Source organism: Dermacentor silvarum, chromosome 8, assembly GCF_013339745.2.
Source record: "Dermacentor silvarum isolate Dsil-2018 chromosome 8, BIME_Dsil_1.4, whole genome shotgun sequence".
Lineage (NCBI taxonomy): Eukaryota > Metazoa > Arthropoda > Arachnida > Ixodida > Ixodidae > Dermacentor > Dermacentor silvarum.
In genome coordinates, this window is record NC_051161.1 from 61,896,599 (window position 1) to 61,920,550 (window position 23,952).

Consider the following 23,952-nt stretch of genomic DNA (forward strand, 5'->3'; position numbering starts at 1 on the left):
TGAACTTAGAAAATTTCATGAACTCTTTTTTTTGTTTTTACTGATCGATAATGGCCAAAATGCGAAAATACTTTGCAACCCGTGACGTCACACTGGCTTACCGGCCCCAGGCTTTCGGCGCGAAATTCAAAAATGAAACATGACCATATATACGGTCATTCTTCTAATAATAAGCCTATTACTGCGCAATCAACGAAATTATGGTTCTTCAAGACTACTTTATCAATGTAAACGGATGCAGGTGTTGGTTCTTCAAGACTACTTTATCAATGTAAACGGATGCAGGTGTATCCTGGAGTGAAAGGCGCATAGATGACGACACACGCAAAAGAGATACACACACACAAGGTGCCTGTATCCCACTTATGTGCCTCGTTGTCTGCGCGCCTTATGCCTCAGAATATGCTAAACCAACACGCACAGTTTATAATCCTAACGTCTGATGCAGGTGTTTCTTTTTACTGTTCCTTAAAAAAACATTACCGTTTCTTTAATTCGCTACACTGTGACTGCAATCACCTTCTTTCTATACTGCGGTAACGTATAACAGCAGGATAGAGTTTGTGATCCACAACGAAAGTGACTACAGCGCAGATACAGGCGCAAGCACCGAATAACAGACAGGCGCAATACACGACCCTTGTGGATGTCCCTGTGATTCGTTTCTTGTCTGTTTTCCCGCGATGCAGTCGCTTTCATTATACCGAGGCGTGTTGTAAGCACGCACGCGATCGAACTGTCGCTTCTAAAACGTGTACTTCAAGTGCACCGCAAATATTGCATGTGCGAGTGTGCTTTGCGCTCTGCAGCAGGAAGACACGACTCGGCGCTTGTCCGCCGTGGAACGGGCCCTTCGCTGGCGGACCGGCATGTGCCTGTTCCTGGCGCTCGTGGTCGCAGCTTCGGCGCTGCTGTTCGTCTACCTGCTGTTCTTCAAGGATCCTCGCCGACGCGTCGACTACTGCCTCACCGACGACTGCGTGGCGCACGCCACCGAGCTGCTCGGCACGATGAACAAGACGGCCGCCCCGTGCCAAGACTTCTACGAGTTTGCGTGCGGCAGAGCGAAGAAGACTGAAAAGAGCGCGAGGGATCTACTCGTCGACAGGATGTATCTCAAGTAACCGCTTGCATTTGTGGGCGAATTTATGCCGGGGAGCGCGCACCGTGTCCGTAAAAGTTGGCGTGTACTGAAGAATACACTATACGTGATGCTTTCAGTAAGGCGTCGTTAAAAACGAAGTTGAAGGGGGAGGCGAACCCATTTCGTTATGTACTATCGACCAAAAATCTTTACGGACCACGGGATCTCAGAAAACGCTAAATATCCGAGCAGCCTTTAAAAGTAGCCAGTAAAACCGTACGTCACAATGTCGTTCGCATATACCAGTAGATCGATGCTGGAAATGGGAATACCAGGCTGCGTTTTGAGGCTGCGGTGATATTCAGCTCTTTGTCAGATCCCTTGGTCCGTGAACTATTTTGGTCGATAGTACATTTCATTATAACGGTTGTCGACAGGTATAGTCGACAGCAGCATTGGACGAGTTACTACTCGCAACGCCGCGCGCCGTCAGATTGCGGCCTAATTGGCGCGAAGAGACCAGGGAATGTTCATTAGGAAATAAAAGCGGCTTGTTATGGTGATTTATAGGAAAATATACAGGGTGCTTCACTTAACTTGGGTTAAACATTAAAAATATGCAAATGCCTCGTCATCGCCAACGCGCTTCTCAAAACACTGTCCACTTCCGGTTAAGGTATACGTCCACGCTAGCGGCAAATATGCCGACGGCGAACCGGCCTCCAATACCGTAGAACTTATGCCGTGCGAGAGGTGTCCAAAGTAGACGGCAGTTCGACCGGCGCACCGCCAGCCGCACGATCAACGGGCCAATCAACGATCGCGAAGCTGCGCGCCTCCGCCACCAGCGGCGCAAACATCGGCTGCAGCTTCTGTTCAAAGCAAAATCATTTCCGCTAGATAAAGTGATGTCTAAATTGTACATTTTATGAAAAGCGATATCCCCGGTCAAACGTTAACCGTTAATCGAGAGCTCCAATACTTGTCGAGCTCCGCTTCAGTGCACGGCTACCGACGGCAGACGACCGGCTCGGCTGTGTTCGCATCGCAGCCGACGGCGCCGCTAATATCAGCGTATTTTCTTCTTCGTGTACAATTATTGCGAAGAGCGACAACAACGGTAAGAAAACAAGCGAGCAACACGACGAGAAAGAGCAGGGAGCGCGCGTACCTGCTAGTAGACTAGCCGGAAGTCGTAGGTTCTTGCTCGACCAATCGACATCGTCGCCCCCGTTGGCATCACTAGATGCACCCTGGTGACGTCACGACGACCACTGGGAATACCGGAAAGGCTCGGAGAGGAGCACAGCATCGTTTTATTTTTATTTTGTGGGGCGCCCGCGGCGCGTAGCGCTGCAGCGTTTGGCATCGTTGATCGTGACAGCATTCTGAACTCGATGCGCGTGTTTACTTGAAATCTTTAAAAACTATCGGAGGTGGTTTAGGGGCCCTTTAAGGCGACTAAAATCTCGCTAAATTTACCTGCTTTCTCGCTAAGTTACCAATAATAGTGCCGCCCTGTGTCGCAGGACCCTCGATGCCGGCGTCAATGCGCTCGAGGGAAGCCAAGCAGTCGCCGCCGCCGCAGGGTCCAAGCTCACAGCCGAGCTGCTCTACCGGAGCTGCGTCGACCCGGACCGCAGCGACACCGAGCGCAGCCTCACCGAGTTCCGCGAATTTCGCGCTGCGCGCGGAATGCTGTGGCCCGAGAACCCGCAGCTGGCCGAGGGCGTGGACCCGCTGGACCTGATGCTGGACTTGGCCATCAACTGGAACCTCAACTTCCTCTTCGACGTGCGCGTCATCGACCTGCCGATGGCCGAGGCCGAGGAAGTCGCGCTGGTGCTCTCGCGTGGCAAGCTCGGTTACGTCTGGCAGGACAACGTCCGCAGGTCCGCGCGAGCCGGTGCGCAAGAATACGAAGTCTACGTGCGCGAGTATCACCAGGTCCTCTCGGTGCCGCCACAGTCGAACGTCACGGCGGCGACGTTGCGGGAACTGGAGGAGGCCATCCTGGCGGCCAAGCTTGACGTGGCTGCTGACGAGTCTGAGCAGGTATATATATGCCAGAGGGCAGTGGCGTAGCCAGAAATTTTGTTCGGGGGGGGGGGGGGGGGGGGGCTCAGGTTGCAGCGCGGCCTCCTCCTTATAGAAGTTGTCGAGGGATCATATAGATGAATAATAACTGCATTGCCAATACCATTGTATATTAGATGCTGCAAACTAATTATTGGACGCTACGCACTGTCAAGTAAAATAAGTATTTTTTCATAAAAGAATATGTCCTAAAAATTCTGGTAGAAATAACTGATATCAATGCGGCCGCGTTTTTTTTTGTCTATTTAATAAGGAAAGAAAATATCACACGGACATTAGAACTATATCAGTTCAAAACCAGCAAAGCAATGTATACAGCTGATATGAAGAACGTAAAGGCCATGAAATGAATAAGTTGAGGGCAAATATTTTGATGAATCTTCGTCATTCAAGAACCTTGTTTACATTTTTGCACATATGCAACGGCCAGGAAAAAACCTCAATGACGCTGTCCCTCGTTGCAATAGATTACGCAGGAGCAGCTGTTACCGGTCGTGTATTGTAATTACACCGAGATTATACTGGCAACAGTGAGTACAAATAAAAAGTAGAAAAGAGAGAGAGAAGTCATAAGGGAAAGGCAGGGAGGTTAACCATGCTGAGCCCGATAGGCTACCCTGCACGGGGGAAGGGGGAGAAGGGATTGAAAGAGGAGGAAGAGAGAAGTTCACAGTTCACACGTTGCACATTTACAGTTAAGCGTTCATCGCTGAGTTTCGACACAGGCGGTCATACAGGCTTGCGCACTTCAAAAAGCACAGCAGCGCCTTTGTAGCCCTGCACATAGCAGACGCACGAGGCCACGCGCCCAAGATCTTTTCCTCCGTAAAAGGCCTGTCGTCTAAGTGCCCCAAAGCCGTCCGAAGGGCAATCCTCTCATCTTCGTATCTGTGGAAGTCACATAAAAATAGGAGTTCTGCAAAATATACATTAGAAATGCGAAGATAGAATGGAATATACAAATGCGAAGATACAACTCGCTAAAGGGCAAAAAAGAGTCGCTGGAAACAAAGTTCACTGCTTGTATACACAAAACCTCGCAACAAAATATTTAAATATACGTCTAAGTCTCCAATAAATCTACGTATTTAAGCAAACGTCACTGTATATTATGCGTCAAACAAGACAAATAAACACGTTGCGGAGTCAGAGATAGTAAACTTTGCGCACAGAAAGACAGATGATCTCGGCAAGAACAAAACTATGATCGCAGAAATCGTGATATGTACTCGGGCCATGCAGTGGTCGCGACAGCACCATACAGGTAGAATAATAGAGAAATAATGCAGAAATCGGTACAAAAATGTGTAATTTACCAGCCTGCGCGCAGCGGCAACAATTATCATGCACCCAAAATTAAAGGAGGGTTTTGCTTCGTTTCAAAAAAGAAATAAAAGCAGGTAGCTAAAAAGGAAAGAAAAGGACAAACGAAAGCCACAGATGATACGGCAAGTTACTACCCAATATCCGAGTGCGTTTTTGGCAAACGCAGCCTGGGCCGGGCTTTCAATGAGCAAGGTCGGTCAAAATTGGTTACTGATGTCCTCGTAATTTCCGTATTCGCACGATAATTTTGATCATGATGCTAACTGCTAGAATAAACGGCTAAAATTTCTGCGGTTTTAAAAGCTAACGAACAGTTATACGTTTTTATAATTACGAGCTTATGGACGTGAAGGAACAGAGCTTTTTACTTGCATTGATTTTTGCGGCTTCGCTATCTAAAGGACAAACTTCTCTCGGCGGGGAAGTTGAGCGAAGCGGTCAATGACTTCGGACACGTTGATGCCGACGTCTCTGTGGGTGTATAGAAGCACCAGTCTAACCATGCGTTCCACAGACATCCTAGAGCGCAAGTAGTTTTTTAGTAAACGCTTGTTAAAAAATATTCTCTCTGCGCTGGCAGTGGTCACTGGAAGGGTGACTAGAATCTGGAACAGTTTGTACACATTTACATAGAACCTGCAGTCGCAATGAGGGAGAGCATCTATTCCGGTGCTAAAACCTAAAACACTCCCTCGATGTCGTTGGCATCCTTGTTTAGGTACCTTGCACAAACAGCGATGTCCGTCGTTTCGTCAGGAAGTATGGAGAAGCAGCTTGCTTTTGCAACTAGGCTTTCTTTGATAATTTCGCCGCAAATTTCTATAATTTAGTTTTTTGCATCTGGGCTTAAATACGAGGCACTACTGGGGCAACTTTCCAAATGGTTCTTCAGATATGTATCTCCACAATCAGCTCGCATGCGAAGAAGCGCTCTGAAAATACCTGTATTTTCAGCGGGGCCTATGCTTAAATCCATAGGGCCACTGTCCCTGTGGCCAACGAGAGCCAGACCTTGTAGCCCGCAAAAACAATTTCCTCAATAATAGGCCATTTCCTTTCTCCTGTTTTCTCAAATTTTACTTGGCCTGCCCTGGTCCAGCTGATCGATTACATTGGGCACGTGTCCTGAAAATGTTTGGACAAAATTATCAGCTGCTAGCTCAGAGTCACGGTAATATTTAGTATTTTCGTGTGTGTGGAAGATTGCGAGCGCGTGCTTTAATTTCTGGAACGGCTTGGACACGAGGGCTCCAGTGCACGCATGTTGGTCCAAGTTTATAACAGCATTAACCCCATAAAGTTCCAGAATTGAAAATCTTTTAAAGCACGCCTTTGGAAATGTCAGTGCACCTTTCGCGTCAAAAGTTTGAGAGCGTTACACCCATACAGTTTCGGAATTGAAATCCATGGGCTCCATAGATTCCGCGGCCGCTGCGAGATGCCGCAACGCGCCCGCTGGCTATCGAGAAGCTCTTGAAAGTTTGTGCTCGGATGGGGCTCCTTGCGTTACATGACCCCAGGTGCCACGAAATCCACCCTAGGTGCCACGAAATCCAGCTCGAGTACGCAATGTTCGTGCCGAAATGTCTTTCGAGCGTGAAAAAGACATTGTAGACAGAATGCAGAATGATTGAACATAGCTCGCCTACACGAACATGTCGCAGCCTATGACACTAAGACACCTGAACAATGGAACATTCCGCAGTCAAGAACGAATTATGGTCAACAAATGCTTCGACATACAGTTCCGACTTTACTCAATAACCTCGCCTTACGAGAACCTTCTGTACTTATGCAGCCTGCACAACTACTTTCAGTCAAACTAATCCTTGTTGTTTAATGAGTTTGTTCATATGCAATACTGTATGCCTTTTCCCCCCTTTATTTGCTTTAGTTTATGCTGCACTGAATATAGTGCTATGTTATGTTTTTTTTCCCCTATTTTTTTCCTGTTTGCGTATAATAAGACTTTCGATATGTAATCTATATTGATAATGTATAAATTCAATATTTGCTTGTTAATGCAGACTACTTGTTTTTCTAATTGTTAAACTGTATTACTACCTGTCTCGTATACACATTTCTTTTTTTTTTTTGTAAATTGACACCTTCCGATCTGTTTACTCACATGTGAGCGCCCGACGCCCTCTGTTGCCTTTGATGGGTTTTTGGGCTGGTCAAGTTGCCTGCGTGCAACTTTTATTGCGATAGCAATTATATGGACACTCAAAAGCAGATTTCTGCCGTCGGCGTCGCCGTCGCCGTAGCCGTCGCCGTGAGGTTCCGTATGACGTCATTTGGAGAAGAAATCGTCGCCGCGCGCCGAACGCTGTATGTGCGAGTGAAAGGGCGCGAGGGGCGAGTCTTTCACGGGGAGTGAACGCACGGCGGAGAACAAACGCGCGTTCTGCGCCGTGCTCGCTTAAGAGCTGCAGAAGTAGGCGTCTCTTTTCTCCTTTACAATCACCATATATGTAGAGCAAACGCACCTTCTTCCGACGCGTGAGAAGCCGTGGGGGAGGGGGAGGGAAGGGAGGCGACGTTTAGCTGCGGCACCAAGTGCCTATTTATATCACAGGCTCCGACAACTGTCACCAACGCCGCACTCATTTTGAGCGAACGCGGGCAAAACGCCGATGGCGTCGACAACAGTTCTGCGTGTTGCCGATGCTGCTGCATGTCCAAGTTTATACAGCTGATAAAGCTAATATCATTACTCCGTATAGCTCTCTACAAGTTTGCTATCGCAATTGATGCTTCGCCTTTCAGGTGAAACTGCGACCACTTTTTTTATTCAGAACCCAACCATGCAATTCTTTTCATGGGAAATAAATTATTATTATTATTATTATTATTATTATTATTATTATTATTATTATTATTATTATTATTATTATTATTATTATTATTATTATTATTCCCGGCGTCGGTGGTAGTTTTGGTCGGCGGTGCATGCCAGCACGAAAAAATTTCGGGGGGGGCTGATGGGGCTTCAGCCCCCCCCCTGGCTACGCGCCTGCCAGAGGGTGAAGCATGGCAAGTTGGAAATGATCCATTGTAAGCAGCGCGCGAACGTACGAAGACAGCGAGTAAATAACGCAGGGCCAGTGTTGCCTATCAAATGAAAGTTTATTGAGAAAAACGTTCTAAGATACAACAGAGCGGATAGGAATACGAATATTGTTTAAAGTCCCATGAACAATACAATCACGAGCTATCGGTAAAAAAAAACTGGTTTATTGTCTCGATAGTAATACCGGCGCCTGGCTGATGCACATGCTCTCACGTTTTACAATGCGATCACAACGGCGCAAGTGCGCCGGTGTGATCTCGGAGGCCAGGGAAAAGCTTTCAGCGAATTCGCACGTGCGCTGATCGCGATGCCTCATTACATATGATTACCGGCATGCTTGCAGGTGTGGTGGCGTAGTGGCTTTAGCATTGCACTGCGTGGCCCGAGGGCGCGGGATCAAATCCCGGCCTCGGCGGCCGCATTTCGATTGGGGCGAAATGCAAAAAAATCAACGCATATCCACGACGTGAATGATGATGAGTGGGCGAAGCAGTGGGGGATAATTCGGGTAAACCAGAGCTACGGACGAGAGAGAGAGAGCGCGCGTCGGGAATGAACGCCCTTGTAAAGCCCCTATATAAAAAAGTAGCGTCACGCTTTGAAGAATGCCGCCGCCTCCTCGCACACCCTGTCCGAGGCCGACGCCGCGTCGGTATTGGCCTAATGGCATCACGTGGACCGTCGAGCCCCCGGGCGCTGGCTGCATTTGTTTACGATCACGCTCCATCGCCATTTTCACCCGAGAAGCGTCTACCGACTGGCGAGGAGCACGACGATAGCGACGAACACAGTCGGCCATCGTCGAATCTGATCAGCGGCGAAAGATAAACAAGTGCACGTGTTTCAAGCGGTGTAGGCGGCGCAACAGTCGAAAAAGGAGCGCGAAAGAGAGGAGAAACGAGGAGGAGGAGAGTGTCGCTACATTTTATATATAGGGACTTTACGCCCTTGTGCACCGCAGCGCCCCTAGCTATGGACGAGAGAGATAGCGCGCGTCGGGAATGAGAGAGACAGATAAAGAGTAAGAAAGAGAGCACAGCTGCGCCTCTAGCGGGAGCGGCGAGTACTAGCGTGGCTACAATGGCGCGACGGCGCGACGGCGGACAACGCTCGACCATAAAACGCCCGCTTAACGTGCATTGGGTGCCCGTTAAAGAAACCCAGGTAGACAAAATTAATCCGGATTCCACCACTACGGCGTTCCTCATAAAAATGTCGCAGTTTCACCCGAAAGGCGAAGCATCAATTGCGATAGCAAATTAGTAGAGCGCTATACGGAGTAAGGATAGTAGTATTATCAGCTATATAAACTGGGACATGTAGCAGCACCAGCAACGCGCAGAACTGTTGTCGAAGCCGTCAGCGTTTTGCCCGCGTTCGCACCGAACGCACGCGGCGTTGGTGACTGTTGCCGGTGCCTCTGGCGGCGGCTCGGAGATTTTCGACGAGATCAGAAAGGGACACGCGTCGAGGAGCGTCGGAAGTCTTTACCAGCTTCTCGCCTCGCGACGTCTTTATATAAATACGCATTTGGTGCAGCAGCTCAACGTCGCCTCCCCTCCCTCCCGTCCCCCCACGGCATTTCGCGCGACGGAAGAAGTCACGTTTGCTCTCCGCTGTGCGTGCGCTCCTCGTGAAAGCGCGCGTCCCTCGCGCGCTTTCACTCGCACATACAGCATACGGCGCGCAGCGACGATTTCATCGCCGTTGGACTTCATACGGAACCTCACGGCGACGGCGACGACCACGCCGACGGTAGAAATCCACTTGGAGTGTTCATGTAATTGCTATCGCAATAATAATATCGTGGTTCTGGAAAGTAAAACCCCAGAATATAATTAAATTTTTACCGGCGTGCTGTCAAAGAACGGCGCGCAACTTCACTTGGCGACAATGACTCGACAGATGAGAACCCGGTACATTAAAATAAATAAAAACATAGCATGCTCTCTTAAACGAACATTATTGGAGCGATCCGTCTGTACTTTGCAATAGGTTAAAGGTAAATTGTACACAACTCGTCCGTTTGCGCGCTGCTTACAATGGCAGGTAGGGGGCGCAGCATTTTCACTGTTGATACTCGGGCAGCCGGTAAAGCTGTCGCTTGCAGCAGTCGTAGTTTTGCGCTCTGCGAAAACACTCAATTAGGAGCGAGAAGTATCCAGGCAAACGAGTTGTTGATTTATAAATGCATTCAGGGGCCATTTAGGTGGTGTAACGTGCTCGTAGTAGTCTTTGGACAAATACAGTCTCAAATATCCGATATAGTCTTTTGGGCTACGCCTTCTAATTTGTTGTAGCGTAAGTGCAAGGGCACGGACATGAAAGGCACACGAGACAACACGCAACGCTAACTTCCTGCAACAGGTGCACACAGTGTGTTATCTCGTATGTCTTTCATATCCGTGCCCTTGCGCCTGGCTGTAAGTAATTATTAAATGTCTCATCAAGTTCACATATCCACTCTCATCGACTTCTTTACTGCTACAGTTGACTAATGAGACATTTTACCGCTGTACCATGCCATCATAAACCACATGATGATAAATTCGAGCATATTTCGCTTAGAAGAAATGTGAAGCTGCTATTCAGCTTGCTTTGCTCAATTTTATAACACTGACCTCCAGCGCCACCCATTCTATCTATAAGCTCACTCATTTTCTCAAGTGAGCTGCCGCATTGTCTCGCCTTACGCGTAATTCTCTCAAATACAAACTCGTTCGTCCATTGATTCACCCACCCAAATATGAGCGAGAAAAATTGTCATATATATAGCACGAAACTGCAAAGGAAATCCGTACAGTTTTCTTGGTAAGAAAATCGAGTGGTCGATTATTTCGCTCTGCGATCATCTTCCCTCCTGTTAGTTCAGATGGTAGAGCGACCACCCCGGCAAAGGCGTTGGTACCGGGTTCGATGCCCGGACCGTTACGAATTTTTCTTCGACAGCGTGAGGAAAAAAGCCGGCAGATCCCACGCCCTGTGGGAATCGATGTTATGCGAAGCAGTGTGCAGTTAGCCTACCAAGTTAACGAAATGATCACGAGAGCACCAAGGCGTGGGCGGCTGTGTCGTGCTACATGACACGCATGTCATGACATTAATTTCATGACCTATCATTTGTGTTCTTCATACACTGTTGTCATACTATGCCAATTTTGGTACCTACAAAGTTAACGAAACGACCATGAGAGCACCAAGACTTTGGCGGCTGTTTCATGACCTACATGACACACATGTCATGACATTCACTGATGACCTATCATTTAGGTTCGTTATAAACTCTTGTCATACTATGCCAATTTTGGTACATACAAAGTTAACGAGATGACCATGAGAGCACCAAGACGTAGGCGGCTAGATAGATAGATAGGTAGATAGATAGATGGGTAGATGGATAGATAGACGGATAGACAGATAGATAGATACTATCAAAGTGGCAAATGTTCGCCAAAAAATGCTTCGCATTGAAAACCGCATGGGTTTCCTTTGTATAACATCGTGTTACAATGTGGGTTGTGACAACTTTTCCCTCTCATAAATCTTCCTCCACCTTGCTTGCTTCTGCAGAACTGATTTGCCTTACTAATTCAAATACTTCTCTCGCTCGCTCTCTCGCCACTTTCTTTTTTTCCCGCGCAGACCTGGGTTCAGTTTAGCTCCCTCGGCAACGAGACGCCCTCCGTTGAACCCGGCGCGTGGCTTACGCTGGTCAACAAGCAGTTCGCGGGGCAGTTCGTTTGGACCGACCAGCACTGGGTCGTCGTCGACGGGCCCGCGGTACTCAGCCGCGTCGGCAAACTGCTGCAGGCCTACGGCAACCATCTGTTAGTCGTGGGGCTCGCCTGGGTCTTCGTCCAGTCGCACCTATGGGCCGTCGCCAACAAGGCCGAGCTGGCCTTCCGCGAGAACATCGTCGGACACCGCAAGCACGCCTGCTTCGAGTACGCCGAGTCCCGATTCGGTTTGCTCAGCGTGGGAGAGCTCCTGGCTATCAGGTTCGACCAGGAGGACGCCAGGCGCAACGTGGCTAATTTCGGGAGAATCCTGAACCTCGCCGCTGCCGCGAAGCTGCGCGAGTCCACCTGGATCGAAGCTCCGGCTAAAGAGGTGGCGCTCCGCAAGGTTGACAGGCTCTCGCTCGTTCTGCTGCCGCGGGCCGAGTTCTTCAACAAGACTTGGCGTCAGGGACTCGGCGATCGCTACGCCGCCGCTGGAACGGTAAGGCAACAACATCAGAAAGTGTCGCTAGACGTTTAAAATTCGGAAGGACACTTGGTATATATCTAATCTTTGCATGCATGGTGCTGGAGAGGCCTGCTAATTTTGTGCTTAGTGCAGAAACCACGCGGTGAAGATGGGGTGTTGCTTGCCAGCTCTCCCAACTAATGCATACGCAAGGTGGCGGGGGAGGCAAAAATAGGGTATACGGGAAAATTACGGTGCGTGATGGCAGCTCAAGGTGCGGAGCGCGCATGGTTAGCCCTCACAAACCTTGAGGTTAGGCCTGATCCAGCTGTTTATCATTAACTACGTCTTTATTCGTGCGCAAAACGTTTTATCTCTCTCATCTGCGCTCTTGCACCATTTGTCAAAATAATTTATAGGAGCAAGCTGTTTCTCGCGTGCGTGTTAGTGAAGCTAATTTATTATTCTACATCGAATACTCTTTCGTGGCGTATTTTATGTCGTTTTGACTTTTCTCAAGTACTCAATTTGCTTACGACGGCACAGTGCATGTCGCCGCTCGCCATTTCCAAGGTGCCGGGTTCTTGCGGTTAAGGTAAAATTTATGGGCTCTCCGCTCCTTTGATGGGCCAATTGCTGTATGTGATGCATATAGCACTAAAATTAAGCAATCGAGGAAAAACGCCGTTTGACAACGTTGTGCCTTCGGATGTCTCTAACAACCGCATAGTGACATTATGCATGCTCCATGGACCACGTTTGAGAACTGCCTGCCCTAGGCCAATTTTCATTTCTCGATCCCGCAGGGTTTTCTGAGCAACCTGCTGAGCGCCTCGCTTTCCTACCGCGACCTGCGCTCAGAGAGATTGTCCTTCGACGGCGTCTACAGCCGTCGCATGTTTCCGAGCGACCGCCACGCCAGCTACGTCTACATCGCCAACCGCGCCGACGTGTCGCTCGGTTCGGTCGCAGCGCCGCTGTACTACCTCGACGGGACGTTCGCCACGAACTACGCCGCTCTGGGCACGGTCTTGGCGGCGCAGTACGCCAGGAGCTTTGATCTGCGCGGCAGTGGGCTCGACGAATCCGGAAGGCGAACGCGCTGGTGGAAGCAGGCCGACTACGACCGCCGGGCAGAGTGCAAGCTCGCGGCATACAAAGGCAACCACTCCGCCCCCCATGCGATGCGCGTAAGGGAACTCCTGCTTCTCATTGCTGTTCATTTTTCGCTGCGGCGAATTGAATTTCGTGCTCGTCCGAATGCTGACGGGACCAGATAGAGTTGTATCACAAATCTTGCATTACGGATCCTGTTGCGCAACGATGAACTCCACAAAAGGTGAACTTCAATGATGGGGTTTTACGTGCCCGAACCACGATTCGATTATGAGGCACGCCCTAGGGGGGGGGGGGGGGGGGGTCCTTCGGAATAATTTGAACCACCATTCTTTAATGTGCACCTAAATCTAACTACACGGGTGTTGTCGCATTTCGCTCCCATCGAAATACGGCTGCCGTGGCAGCGATTCGGTCCCGCGACCTCGTGCTTAACAGCCCAAAAGCATAGCCACTAAGCAACCATGGTGGGTACCACAGAAGGTACAGTAGGGTCCGCTGTTAACAAAATTCGCTAAAGACAAACACTAAATAAGTTCAGACTAATAAAGTATTTGAAAACTATATTCGTAAATTTCGCGATCATTAGCTGATTATTAGGGAAAATGAAGGTCAAAGTTAGTTTTTCTTGAATTACGCGCCAAAACCCCAACGCTTGTTCGTCTGTGACGTCAATGATTTCAATGTATTGTTTTTTCTTTCTTCCATATTTGGGCCGCTTTGGCTCAGTAAAGGTTCCCCGAAATTACCGTGTTCAACATATGGCTTCTTTAGAACACAATGCATGTAGTGCATTTTTAGCGATAAATAATTAATTAGCCCCTAGCAGACGCCGTCAAAATCCATGACGTCACAGCGAGCTAGTGCGGGAACTTGGAGGTGGCGTCGCCACCCGTCTTCCCTTTTTGCACTTTTTCTGACTTGCCAAGCCTCTTTTCACGGTATAGGAGTGGCGTTTTCTCTTTGGTATTGTAGTAGGGTAAATTACTAGTACACGTGAAATCCTTCTTCTTTAGTGACCCTTTAAAGGGAACAACTACTATAATGTGCGGCCCTCACTTTGCTGGCATTCTAGAATGCCGCCCGCACTTAATGCCAGTGCCTGCACAGGTGCACGTGCAGAAAGCTGCTAGCGCCACTAACCGCAAGACATCTGGTGCATAGCAGGTTGGTTGCCTCCTTGACAGAGGGAAATGCATTCGCACGTGCGCTACACTCTTGTGCTTCAGTGGACCACAATGTACAGACCTGTTGCTAGTAAAGTCGCCTTGTTTGAGTTTGAAGATATCGAGTGGCATTGCGTCTTTTATTGCGATAACAATTATATGCATTCCAAGCGCATTTCTGCCGCCGTCGTCGCAGCCGTGATGTTCCGTATAAAGTCCTAACACGATAACATCGTCGCCGTATTTTGTCGCGTGCGAGGCACAGGCGGATCGGCCAGGGAGGGAGGGAGGAGGGCGTTATACTCCGGCGGTTGCTGCTTAGGCGCGAACTGTGTGTTCGTTTTGTACCTACTCGAGTCTGCGATGTCTCGCACTGAGACGGCAGTATGTGTAAATAATAATGACAAAATCTTGCTAACGTTACGAATAGTAAATGATGTGAGCACCATATTAAAATTTTAAATGCGTAAGCATTTCTATGCCTTCCCAACGAGGGAGCCTATCCATCCGTCACGTAAGACGAATGCAATGGCTCATACCCCCGTAAGAAAGTAAAAAAATGTCCGCCTCCATACCACCCTGTGAAAGCGGATGTACAGTGAAGCTGTTGCAGACGTTACACAAGCGCCACCACCACAAGGCGTCGCATCGTCGAGATCAATGTAGCGTCCACGACCTTGTTCGCGCCCTTTGCGTTGGTGCTTCGACGCCGTCGTGCACGTTCGCAGCGTCCATACACTTGCACGTAACCCGCGTTCACGAAGCGAACGTCACTGTAGATTTTAAGTCTTGCCCTGATGTTACGGTGGCAGAGCACTCTACGTCACTAATTTTTAAGTCTTGCCCAGATGTCGATTATGGTCGCAGCACACTCTGCGCGACCGATGCAATGGACAGAGCGCCACTCAAGGACAGATACATCGTGTGCACACGTTCGTCACGCGCGCACGCAGGTGTGCCGGAGCGCAGCATAAATCCTCATTCCAGTAGACCCTCCGCATGGCGCAAGTGCTTTATTGAACTAATTCAATTTCTCAAAGTAAAGTGTGTCACAAAATTCGTAAAGTACGTCTTACACACAATCTGCAAACATGATGTCATCGGATTGTAATTTGAACATACGAGAAAACATAATTCTGTTACGCGGAAACTCAAAATTACGCTAGCTCAGGGGACGAAAATTTTTCTTTGTCGACGCCACGGTGTACACGCACGGACGCAGAAAATTTGCCGGGGTAGCCATATACAGCTTGGCTGTGAAAATGCAATGGATCATACCGCCGTAATTAAGGCCGAGGCTACAAGCGCTCAGCAAATTGAAGCGAACAGTGCGTACACTCATCCAAATCACCCGTACAGCACACAGAACAGCATACGTTAAAAGGAAAATCATGAAAATTTACGCGCCAAAACCAGGATCTGATTTTGAGGCACGTCGTAGTGGGGGACTCCGGAATAATTTGGACCACCTGGGGTTCTTAACGTGCAGCATATGTTTCACTAAAGAACAAGCTCAAAAACAAGCATCCGAACCATCAATAAAGCATTGCATACCCCCCACAGTAGTTCTAATGGTGGTTTTGCAACCGCTTCGCTGGACATCCATTTCCGCAGGTTGATAACGACCGGTAAGGGTCGGTTCGAGTCCGATAAGGGTGATAACAACCGACAAGGGTTGATAAGGGCCGTATGTAGTCCGATAAGTTTGATAACTACCGATAAAGCTTGATAAGTGCTTATGCTGGTCGTATCAAGTTTGATACGATTGACAATGACACCCCTCTGCGTGGAGATGAGCAAGTGACCCAATGCTTACGCATATACTTAGACAACTCCAGTAGAGTTTCTGCGTGAATTTTTGTGAGAACAGCTGTTCGTTACTCGAAAACTATTCGACATTCGATTGGATTGGATTGTGGCACAGTTCGGTTCGTATTCTGTTCGGTCTCAAGAATGACCATTCGCACATCCCTAGTTGCTACTCATAGCGCTGCCCGATGTGGTGGCATAACACACTATCGAACGAGCCGTAGCGAGTGCCAAAAAGTCGCGACTCGCTGCTTCCACGTGACCATTTCTTTCGTCACGACGTCACAACACCCATTTCACCTCATGAAAAAAAAAAGAAGAAATAAAGAACGCAACTGGTTCGCAGAAAAGCTTAAAAAAAAGTTGTTTAGGGCGCTCCGAGCCTCTCTAGTATTTTATGTAAAGTTTCGAGGTCCAGGACTTTCGTTTAACGCGAAAAAGAAATAAGCCTCAAATGTCATGTGAGTAATACTGGGTGACGCGCATCTGTCAAATCCTTGAGCTAGACAGTGGTATTACATCTGCCACTGCATTCTTAGGCTGTCGCCGACTACAGTGACTTCCATGCATTCACATTCAAACCTCGCAGCAACTGCGGAGTCGGGGCGTGATCACACAGAGACAGCGTTGCGGTTCGCAGGTGTTTCCGGCCTTGGTGGCGCTGGAGATAGCCTTCGCGGCCTTCAGGCAGGCCATCTATGAAGATTTACGGCGGTTGCAAGATTTCAAGCTGCCCTACCTGGAGGCGTACACGGATAACCAAATCTTCTTCATCACCTACTGCCACGCACTCTGCGGCGCCCCCTCCGCGAGGGAGCGCTGCAACGTTCCGCTGCGTCACTTCGTGCCTTTCTCAATGGCCTTCAGCTGCCCGCTGGACTCTCCAATGAGCGCCGCTAAGAAGTGCAGCTTCTTCGCCGCCTAGAGACAACGACTAACGGCTTACGCAATATTTTATGTTTACGATGCAAGTGCGTTGTTATAGCTGTGTTTTACTTTTGCGTGTATTATACTAATCTTGAGTGCTTAATGGTAGTCTACAGACCCGCATTTATCTATGATGTACGTAAACCTGCGTCGTTTAGGTTGTGCGCATTGTATATTTTTTTTTATTGATTTACGTATACTGTCAGCCCTGTGCAGGGCTTTGACACGAGTGGAAAGGAATTCGTGTATACCACAAGGACAGCTAACGATGCATGTATCAGAAAAAAGAGCAAGACAAACAAAGCAAGAATACTTACCCTTATACACACACACACACACACAAAAAGAAAAACACGACAGCAGCCGCAAGGCATCAATATCCGAAATATGCAATGAGAGCTGCGCCAAGCAATACTACGTTATATTTGGCATTTTTGGCATTTACCTATCCAGCGTAAAAAATGGAAAATAGGTCGAACTTTTTCAAAAAACTGAGGGAAGAATTTCACTCCCGTTTTATATACCGGGAATTTTTTATACGTCTTTTTTCATTTTTTTTTAGAATTAAAGCTTCGGGGGTCGACGTATATTCCGGTTTTTACGGTAGTTATTAGAGCACTGCACGGGCCGATTTTTGCGACCCGGGCCCGGCCCGGGCCCGTTTTTAGATTGGGTGGCCCGCCCGAGCCCGATCAAAACTTTTAAGGCGAGACCCGGGCCCGGCCCGGGCCCGGAAATAATCTTCGTTACCCGCCCGGCCCGACCCGCCACCCCTTTACCTTAGGCCCGAGCCCAGCCCGAGCCCGGCTCGAAACAGGCCCGAACCCGATCCTAGACCGAAAAATACATGTTTTTCAGAGTTGAGACGCCCGAGAATAACTCGCTGCACGTTACATGCGCACCATCAGAAAGCCCGAGCCCGGCCCGGGCCCGCGTCAAAAAACCTGAGCCCGGCCCGGGCCCGGGTCAAAAAGCACACGCCGTGCCCGAGCCCGGCCCGACCCCGTGAAAAAACTGCTCTACCCGGCCCGGCCCGGCCCACGGGCCGGGCCGGGCTCGGGCTTTCGGGTAAGCCCGAGCCCGTGCAGTGCTCTAGTAGTTATCAGGTAGAAAACATCACTAACATATATATGTGACGAAAAAGGGATAACTGAACTCTGGTATATTTCAGATCAATGAACGTACGCACTCCTATGGCATTTTTCTTGTGCGGGGTCGGCGACCTGTTGCATTGAATTTACCGCTTCAGTTGGTAACACTTTGTTGGAACATGCATTGAGTGCGGAATGATTTGTGACTGTGCGGAAAATCACCGAAGTTCTGTTAAGCTTTGAAGCTAGCCTAAGGCGTTTTCAATAGTGCATCGTCTCGAAGCAATCGGGCGTGTTGAAAGTTTAGGATTAACTGTATCGGGAACAACATGCTGATGGAATGGCCATTGCACAGGTGCTTTGGGACGCTGTAGGAAATGATAAATTTTGATCTTAAAGCTTTTGCTCTTTGTCACCTACTAGACATATCGAGATGGAAAGCATCCGTGGGAACGAACAAATTAGCGCAATTCAACATTTGTGGGCACATTTAGGGCACCGTGGGAAACTTCAAAATTTCCGCAGGAGCCTTTAAAGCACTCGTTACAGCACCGAATAGCTTTCCAATTGTTGGTACAAGGAAACAAGACATTTCCGCTTGAAACTGCGTTTGCTTCTGGGATTCGAAACTGCTCAAACGAAGCAAGGGCACAGAGTAGAAAAAAAATAGTATCGGGTAGTGCACTGAAAATAAACCAAGGAAATTGAAATAAACAAGAACGACCACAGCAGAAAACGGGCTTTGTTGCTTGCCATGGTTACAAAAATGAGTGCCAGTGGTCTAGGACTGATGCATACCAAATTATTTAAAAAAAAGAAAGCACCGACCGCTGGTTGCTGATACGTGTCTCTAGAGCTTAGGTTGTACGCTTCAGAGTCAGCTGGTTTGCATGTTTAAAAACGGCAGATGTGGCTGTGAAGAGACGAACCACATAACTTGCAGTGTGTCAGTATATGCGACATAATAGTTAAGGAATAAGCTCGTGCTCCCCGAGTAGGGAGGATAGAGGGATGGAATGTGTGACGCCGATCACGCGTGCATCTTATCTGTAGACATGTTGCTGTTGTGGCCTAGTGATAAGTCTGACAGACCAACTTTTCTTTTTTTTCGTTTCTTTAGGCTTAGGTCCCTTAAGGCTGTTTCTTATAGAGTTGTTGCTTTCCGTGGAATCATCGGTTGATATTAGGCGCTATAGTTGTGTCTTTTGCATCATTTGTACTCCTTTTGCGTACGCCGTTTTAAGCTATTAAATATGAACCTTAAACATATTTCGCACTCATCCATTTTACTAAGAATCAAATGCTGACAATGATCTAATTAGAGAAATGCGCACAGCTTCCTATGTCACGGTAAGCTACGCACGGTTAAAATTTCAATTGTGCTTCCGCAAGGACGCGCAAATGTGCCGTTCGCTCTTGTTTTACGCAACGCAGGAACCGACTGCAGAAAATCGGCACGGTTAAATACAAAACTGGATCACGTATGTATTTAAAATTTACTTAGATGACTGTGGGTGACCCAGTTGATACCGGACCAAATGCAAGCTACGTAAGGACACTACGAACAGTACTGCAAAAACTCTGATTTAGTATCGCGGCTTTTTGTGCGGAAGCGCAGCTGGAATTATAATCATACGTAGCTTACCGCGACAGAGGCAGCTGTGTGCATTTCTCTAATTAGAAAATCGTTGTCAACAGTTGATTCTTAGTAAAATGAATGAGTGCGAAATTACGATGAATAGACGACTCGCTCCTAGCTCCCCACCTCCTGCCCAATGTGACGCAGGGGCCTCAAATCTAAGCTTCATTTTACCTAAAAAGCGTATGCTAGCTGCCAAACATGCTGCCTGTTCAGGTGGTTCATGCGTTTTGGCGGACGCAGTTTACACGAACGAGTAATCGAGCGCATAAAAAAATTTGCTTTTTCAATTTCGCGACTATGGTAAATGCGTGCACTAAAAACTTAGGGCAACCGTGTACGAGGACAACTCCATTTGATTTGACACTTTTAATGCGCGTGTGTTCCGACACAAACATGTCATGCCGGCTGCGCCACATCGGGGGAGGAGCGGGGGCCGGGGGGGGGGGGGGGGGAGGGGAGTAGTCTATTTATCGTGACACTCAACTCCGGGTGCGAAATGCGCTTTCAAATTTGATCACATAAACCAAAAAATCAAAGTTAAAACATGTGTTGAAATTTGATCCACCTAAACAGGGTGCATTGCTCTGTCATAGGCGATTCTCCTGCGTATCTTTTCACAAGAAAGCGCACATCTACGCTTTCGTATGTAAAGAATGTTATAAATGGAGTTTGAGCGCCGTGTTGCGTCCTTCCTTACGGCATGCTTTGTTTTTGTTGCCCCTGATAATTGATATGCAGCACTGCACAAGCTTGCCCACCTTTACATCCTTCTAAGAACATTCGAAAGTGGCGGCAAGGTCTCCAGGGTTGTGCTAGTGCTGCTTAAGAAGTTGCAAACCGAATCAGACAACAATGTTTTAGCATGCTCCTCGAAGTCGTCCGCTGAACCGAGCATGTTTCACTAGCCCAAACCTAGGAGCTGCTTTTGGATGTGAAACCTGATCGGTACATCAAACTATACCAGCGGATTATTACGTCTCTACAAAACAGCCAAAAGTGCTACACCGATAAGTGACAAAGTAAGCGGCACCACGCGGCCAGCATGAACCCATGAAATGGATTATAACATTTTTATTACAGCTGGAACCAAAGGGCGGATACCCCGCAAGGGGGTACTTTCAAAGTGGCTTTCTATATCTAATCGGGTCGGCACGTGCCCTTGGAAAAAGAAAACGTCGCTTGATGTTTCACTTTGGAAGAAGCTCAGCCAATTTGGCTCCCACGGAGCCATCGCGCGATTCGGTGTGAAGCTTGGAAAGGCAGTACCTGGAAATTTCTGGGTCAATAATGAACGATTTCTCCGAGAGGTACTGGTACCATCGTGCAGCCTTGAACACTTTCGGCATTTGCCCAAGATCTCTGGGGTTATCTTCTTCGGCTATCACTTGACGCATAAACTCGGCAGCTCCTGGAAAAAACATCGCTGTATAGCAGCGTTGCATCTTGGCGTAAGCGAGTACCGCAGCAATGACGGTTACACTGGAAAGGTCACCGTCGTACGTAATTCTCGACTTCGAAGACTCTGGTGAGCCCATCAGTGCAGCTGTAGCGTTGCACCAGTAGTGAATCAAGGGGTTCGCGGTGGCAGAGTACGGCGAACGCCGACACAGACCGAGGTCGCTGAGGTACGGCGCGTAAGAGTGCTCGACGTACACCTCTTGACCTTTTCGAAAGATCACGTCTAGTTCGTCCGCAGCCCGTTCAACAAAAACCCACTGGAAAAGCTCGGATGGCTGTAGTCCGGTCACCTTGCACAGGCGCGCGATATCGTCGAGGACGGTACAGTGCTTGTATCTCGACACGTGTGTTCCGGCCCTCAGGATGGCCATATCGTGACGGCTAAAGCGGTGCAGGAACATGTCCAAGGCAGCGATTAACGACAGGTAGGATCTGTCTTTAATCCATTGGCTGAATTTCTTCTCGGCGCCCTCCAAGTACTGACCACTGCAATTTAACCTCCCAAGGATCCGTTGTAGGTTGTCGTGCAAGTGCTTTATGTAGTCTCGTCTTCCTCCGTGGCACTTTGCGACGAGAAGGCGATATATGCACACCACAAGAGCAAAGAGGTGAGTGCGGTGCGGCGAGCTATCATTGGTAGCCGTAGCCGATGTTTCTACGTCGACAAGGTCGCCCTGTTCCAATTGTTCTGTGATAGTCAAAAGGTCCCACGGCGATATCCTTTCGCCAGCGCAGCCAATGGTCACACCGAACGACTCCCAATCGTCAGTCAGCGTGCTCTCAATCTTAGCCCCTTCCACATGCATGAACTGTACGACGTACTCGACGGGCAAGCGGCCGGAAGCCAGGCCTGCCGAAACGGCTCTCGTGAGATCCTCTTCCGAAGCGAAGCAGCGCTTTATGTGAGCGATTGGCTTCGATCCCGGATGCGCGGCGAACCACTCTGACGGGTACTCGGGAGGCGGACGAGATTTGGGCTCACCGAGTGTCCGCGATGGCGGCCTGTCTTCCGCCGGCAAGGCAGAGTCTTCTTTGCGGTCACCTTTCTGAGACATTTCACAGAATTCAGCCGAACTTCGAAACACTGCAACACGTGGCAAGGCAGGGCGTGTTAAACTGACCAAACGGAACTAAAAGGTGCGCAGTGTTGCCATCCTGACATTCGCGAGTGCTCTATATTTAGAGCAACGCTGTAAATATTCGACTAAGAACATGAAAATAAACAAGGCGACATGGCTGCGCTGTCACGTATCAAGAGAATAATGCAGGATATACATAATAATCAAGAACATATCGTTACATTGGCTCAATATTCTACGCATTGAGTCATTTGCTGTTACTTGCCATACGGTTTCGTTTCGAGCATTTCAATATCGACGTTTCGAGGTGGCGGTATTGTGGTAGTGCATTCCTAAAAAAGGTTTGCACTATTTTGGGCTTATCTTGTCCCATAACGATTATCGTCGTCTGTCTTGACCACATTTCCTTCCTTTAACGCTGCGAGCCCCGTTCTTCAAGGTCACGAACAGCATGCGTGTTATCAGCGTGACGTTGCACTCTCGACAGGAAAGTAGCCAGCGCAGAGTTTTCAAGAAACGAAACGCCAGCAAGGCAGATGACGACTATCGCTGTGAGACAACAGAAGGCCCAAAGGATGCAAACCTTTTTTTAAAAGTATGTTGCCACCGCGAGCGCTGCGCGCAGCTTCGAGCGGGCCTTCGAGATCGACGGCGCAAGAAGCATTGGCAATAGAGAACCTGTCGGACGGCGGAGGAATATGAGAGGTGTGTGAACTGCGCGGCGGCGCCGTGGAGAAGGCGTATCCGCAACTCGCTGTGGTTTCTGGTGACCAGACAGTAGATGGCGCGAGCAATTCTCGACCCGAGAGTGCCCGGGCCGGTCTTTTACTTTCTTAACGAAAAAAAAAAAAAAAAAAAAATCAGCGCACAAGGTCGTTTTGTGCGTGCTGTCCCAGCAATGTGTCGAGGTTGCTAGCGCATATTGGGGTAAAAAATGCTTTTCCCTGCGTTTTAATATGGTGCACGTACGGCAAAGAAAAGTTCTGGTTGTTTTTTTACCCCAAAAGATGATGATACTTCATTACAAAACAACAAATAAAGTTTTATACTACGAGTATACCTCTGAACAGTGCGTGCAAACCCGAGGGAGGGTCGATTCCTTCAGCCGACACACTCTGCGTGCGAAAAACATTTCGAGCACCATGTCGTGTGCAATAAAGTGACAGCGTAGCACAATCTAGTATACTGTTACAATGCGTAAAGGTATAAAGAGGAAGCTTTAGCTCAGGCCCAACTCCGGTGTTACCTATTCAAATACACGTAAAACGCATAAACGGTTTTTTGGGATAACCCCTGGACCTATTTTAAATGAAATTTGTTGCATTTGAGAGAGAAAGTTAAATTCTAGTGACTGTTGGAAGCAGAATTTTTATTTAAGGCCTGAATTCTTTCAAAGGAATTTTCAAAATTTCGCACATTTGAAAAACATTTTTAATTTGTAAATAAGATTACAAATGCACAGTTCTGCACCGAGAAAAGATGTCGCAGTTCTGTAAAGTACATCAGTTAAGTTTCTTCTCCTCCTCCAGGTCTTCCAGGCAGACGATTCTCCAAAGAGTCCTCGTAGCCGTCCGGTGACACATTGCACTCAGGGAGGCCAACTTAGGAATACATCAGTTTATTGTAGGACAAAGTGGCATACACCGACTAGCGGCGGCCGATTCTCGGCTCGCTCGCTCCCCCCCCCCCCCCCCCCCCCTCGTTTCATCTCTACACATCCGTTTAAATCCCTTGCGAATTGGGGCGGGACTCTTGTTTTAGGTCCCCTCGCTCACATTCTACCAATCAGTTCTTTTCCAAGTAGGCGTGATCATCAACAATACACACTGTACCCGCCCCCAATTTCCAGTCCGGTTTTTGGAACACACCGACCAATATCACGTAAACGAACGCCAC

At 48.5% G+C, this 23,952-nt stretch overlaps 2 protein-coding genes across 2 annotated transcripts in view; one reads left to right on the top strand and one right to left on the bottom strand.

The window, feature by feature from the left end:
• LOC125947659 (neprilysin-11-like) overlaps positions 1 to 17,114 on the top strand; it is a 31,541-nt gene extending 14,427 nt beyond the window's left edge. Inside the window, exons 4-8 of the mRNA XM_049672858.1 lie at positions 810 to 1,120; positions 2,614 to 3,139; positions 11,223 to 11,801; positions 12,575 to 12,958; positions 16,500 to 17,114. Of these exons, the coding sequence (XP_049528815.1) occupies positions 810 to 1,120; positions 2,614 to 3,139; positions 11,223 to 11,801; positions 12,575 to 12,958; positions 16,500 to 16,784 (2,085 nt within the window). The 3' untranslated portion in view covers positions 16,785 to 17,114. The remainder of the gene's footprint in view (positions 1 to 809; positions 1,121 to 2,613; positions 3,140 to 11,222; positions 11,802 to 12,574; positions 12,959 to 16,499) is intronic.
• Positions 17,115 to 20,559: 3,445 nt separating this feature from the next.
• Positions 20,560 to 22,328, bottom strand: LOC125947540 (uncharacterized). The gene has a single exon (XM_049672467.1). It carries the CDS (start codon positions 22,030 to 22,032, stop codon positions 20,707 to 20,709), a length of 1,326 nt encoding a protein of 441 aa, XP_049528424.1. The 5' UTR covers positions 22,033 to 22,328; the 3' UTR covers positions 20,560 to 20,706.
• Positions 22,329 to 23,952: the final 1,624 nt, after the last annotated feature.

What these genes read in the sequence shown, in the direction of transcription:
- LOC125947540 (XM_049672467.1), bottom strand. Translation starts at nt 22,032, where the DNA reads ATGTCTCAGAAAGGTGACCGCAAAGAAGACTCTGCCTTGCCGGCGGAA.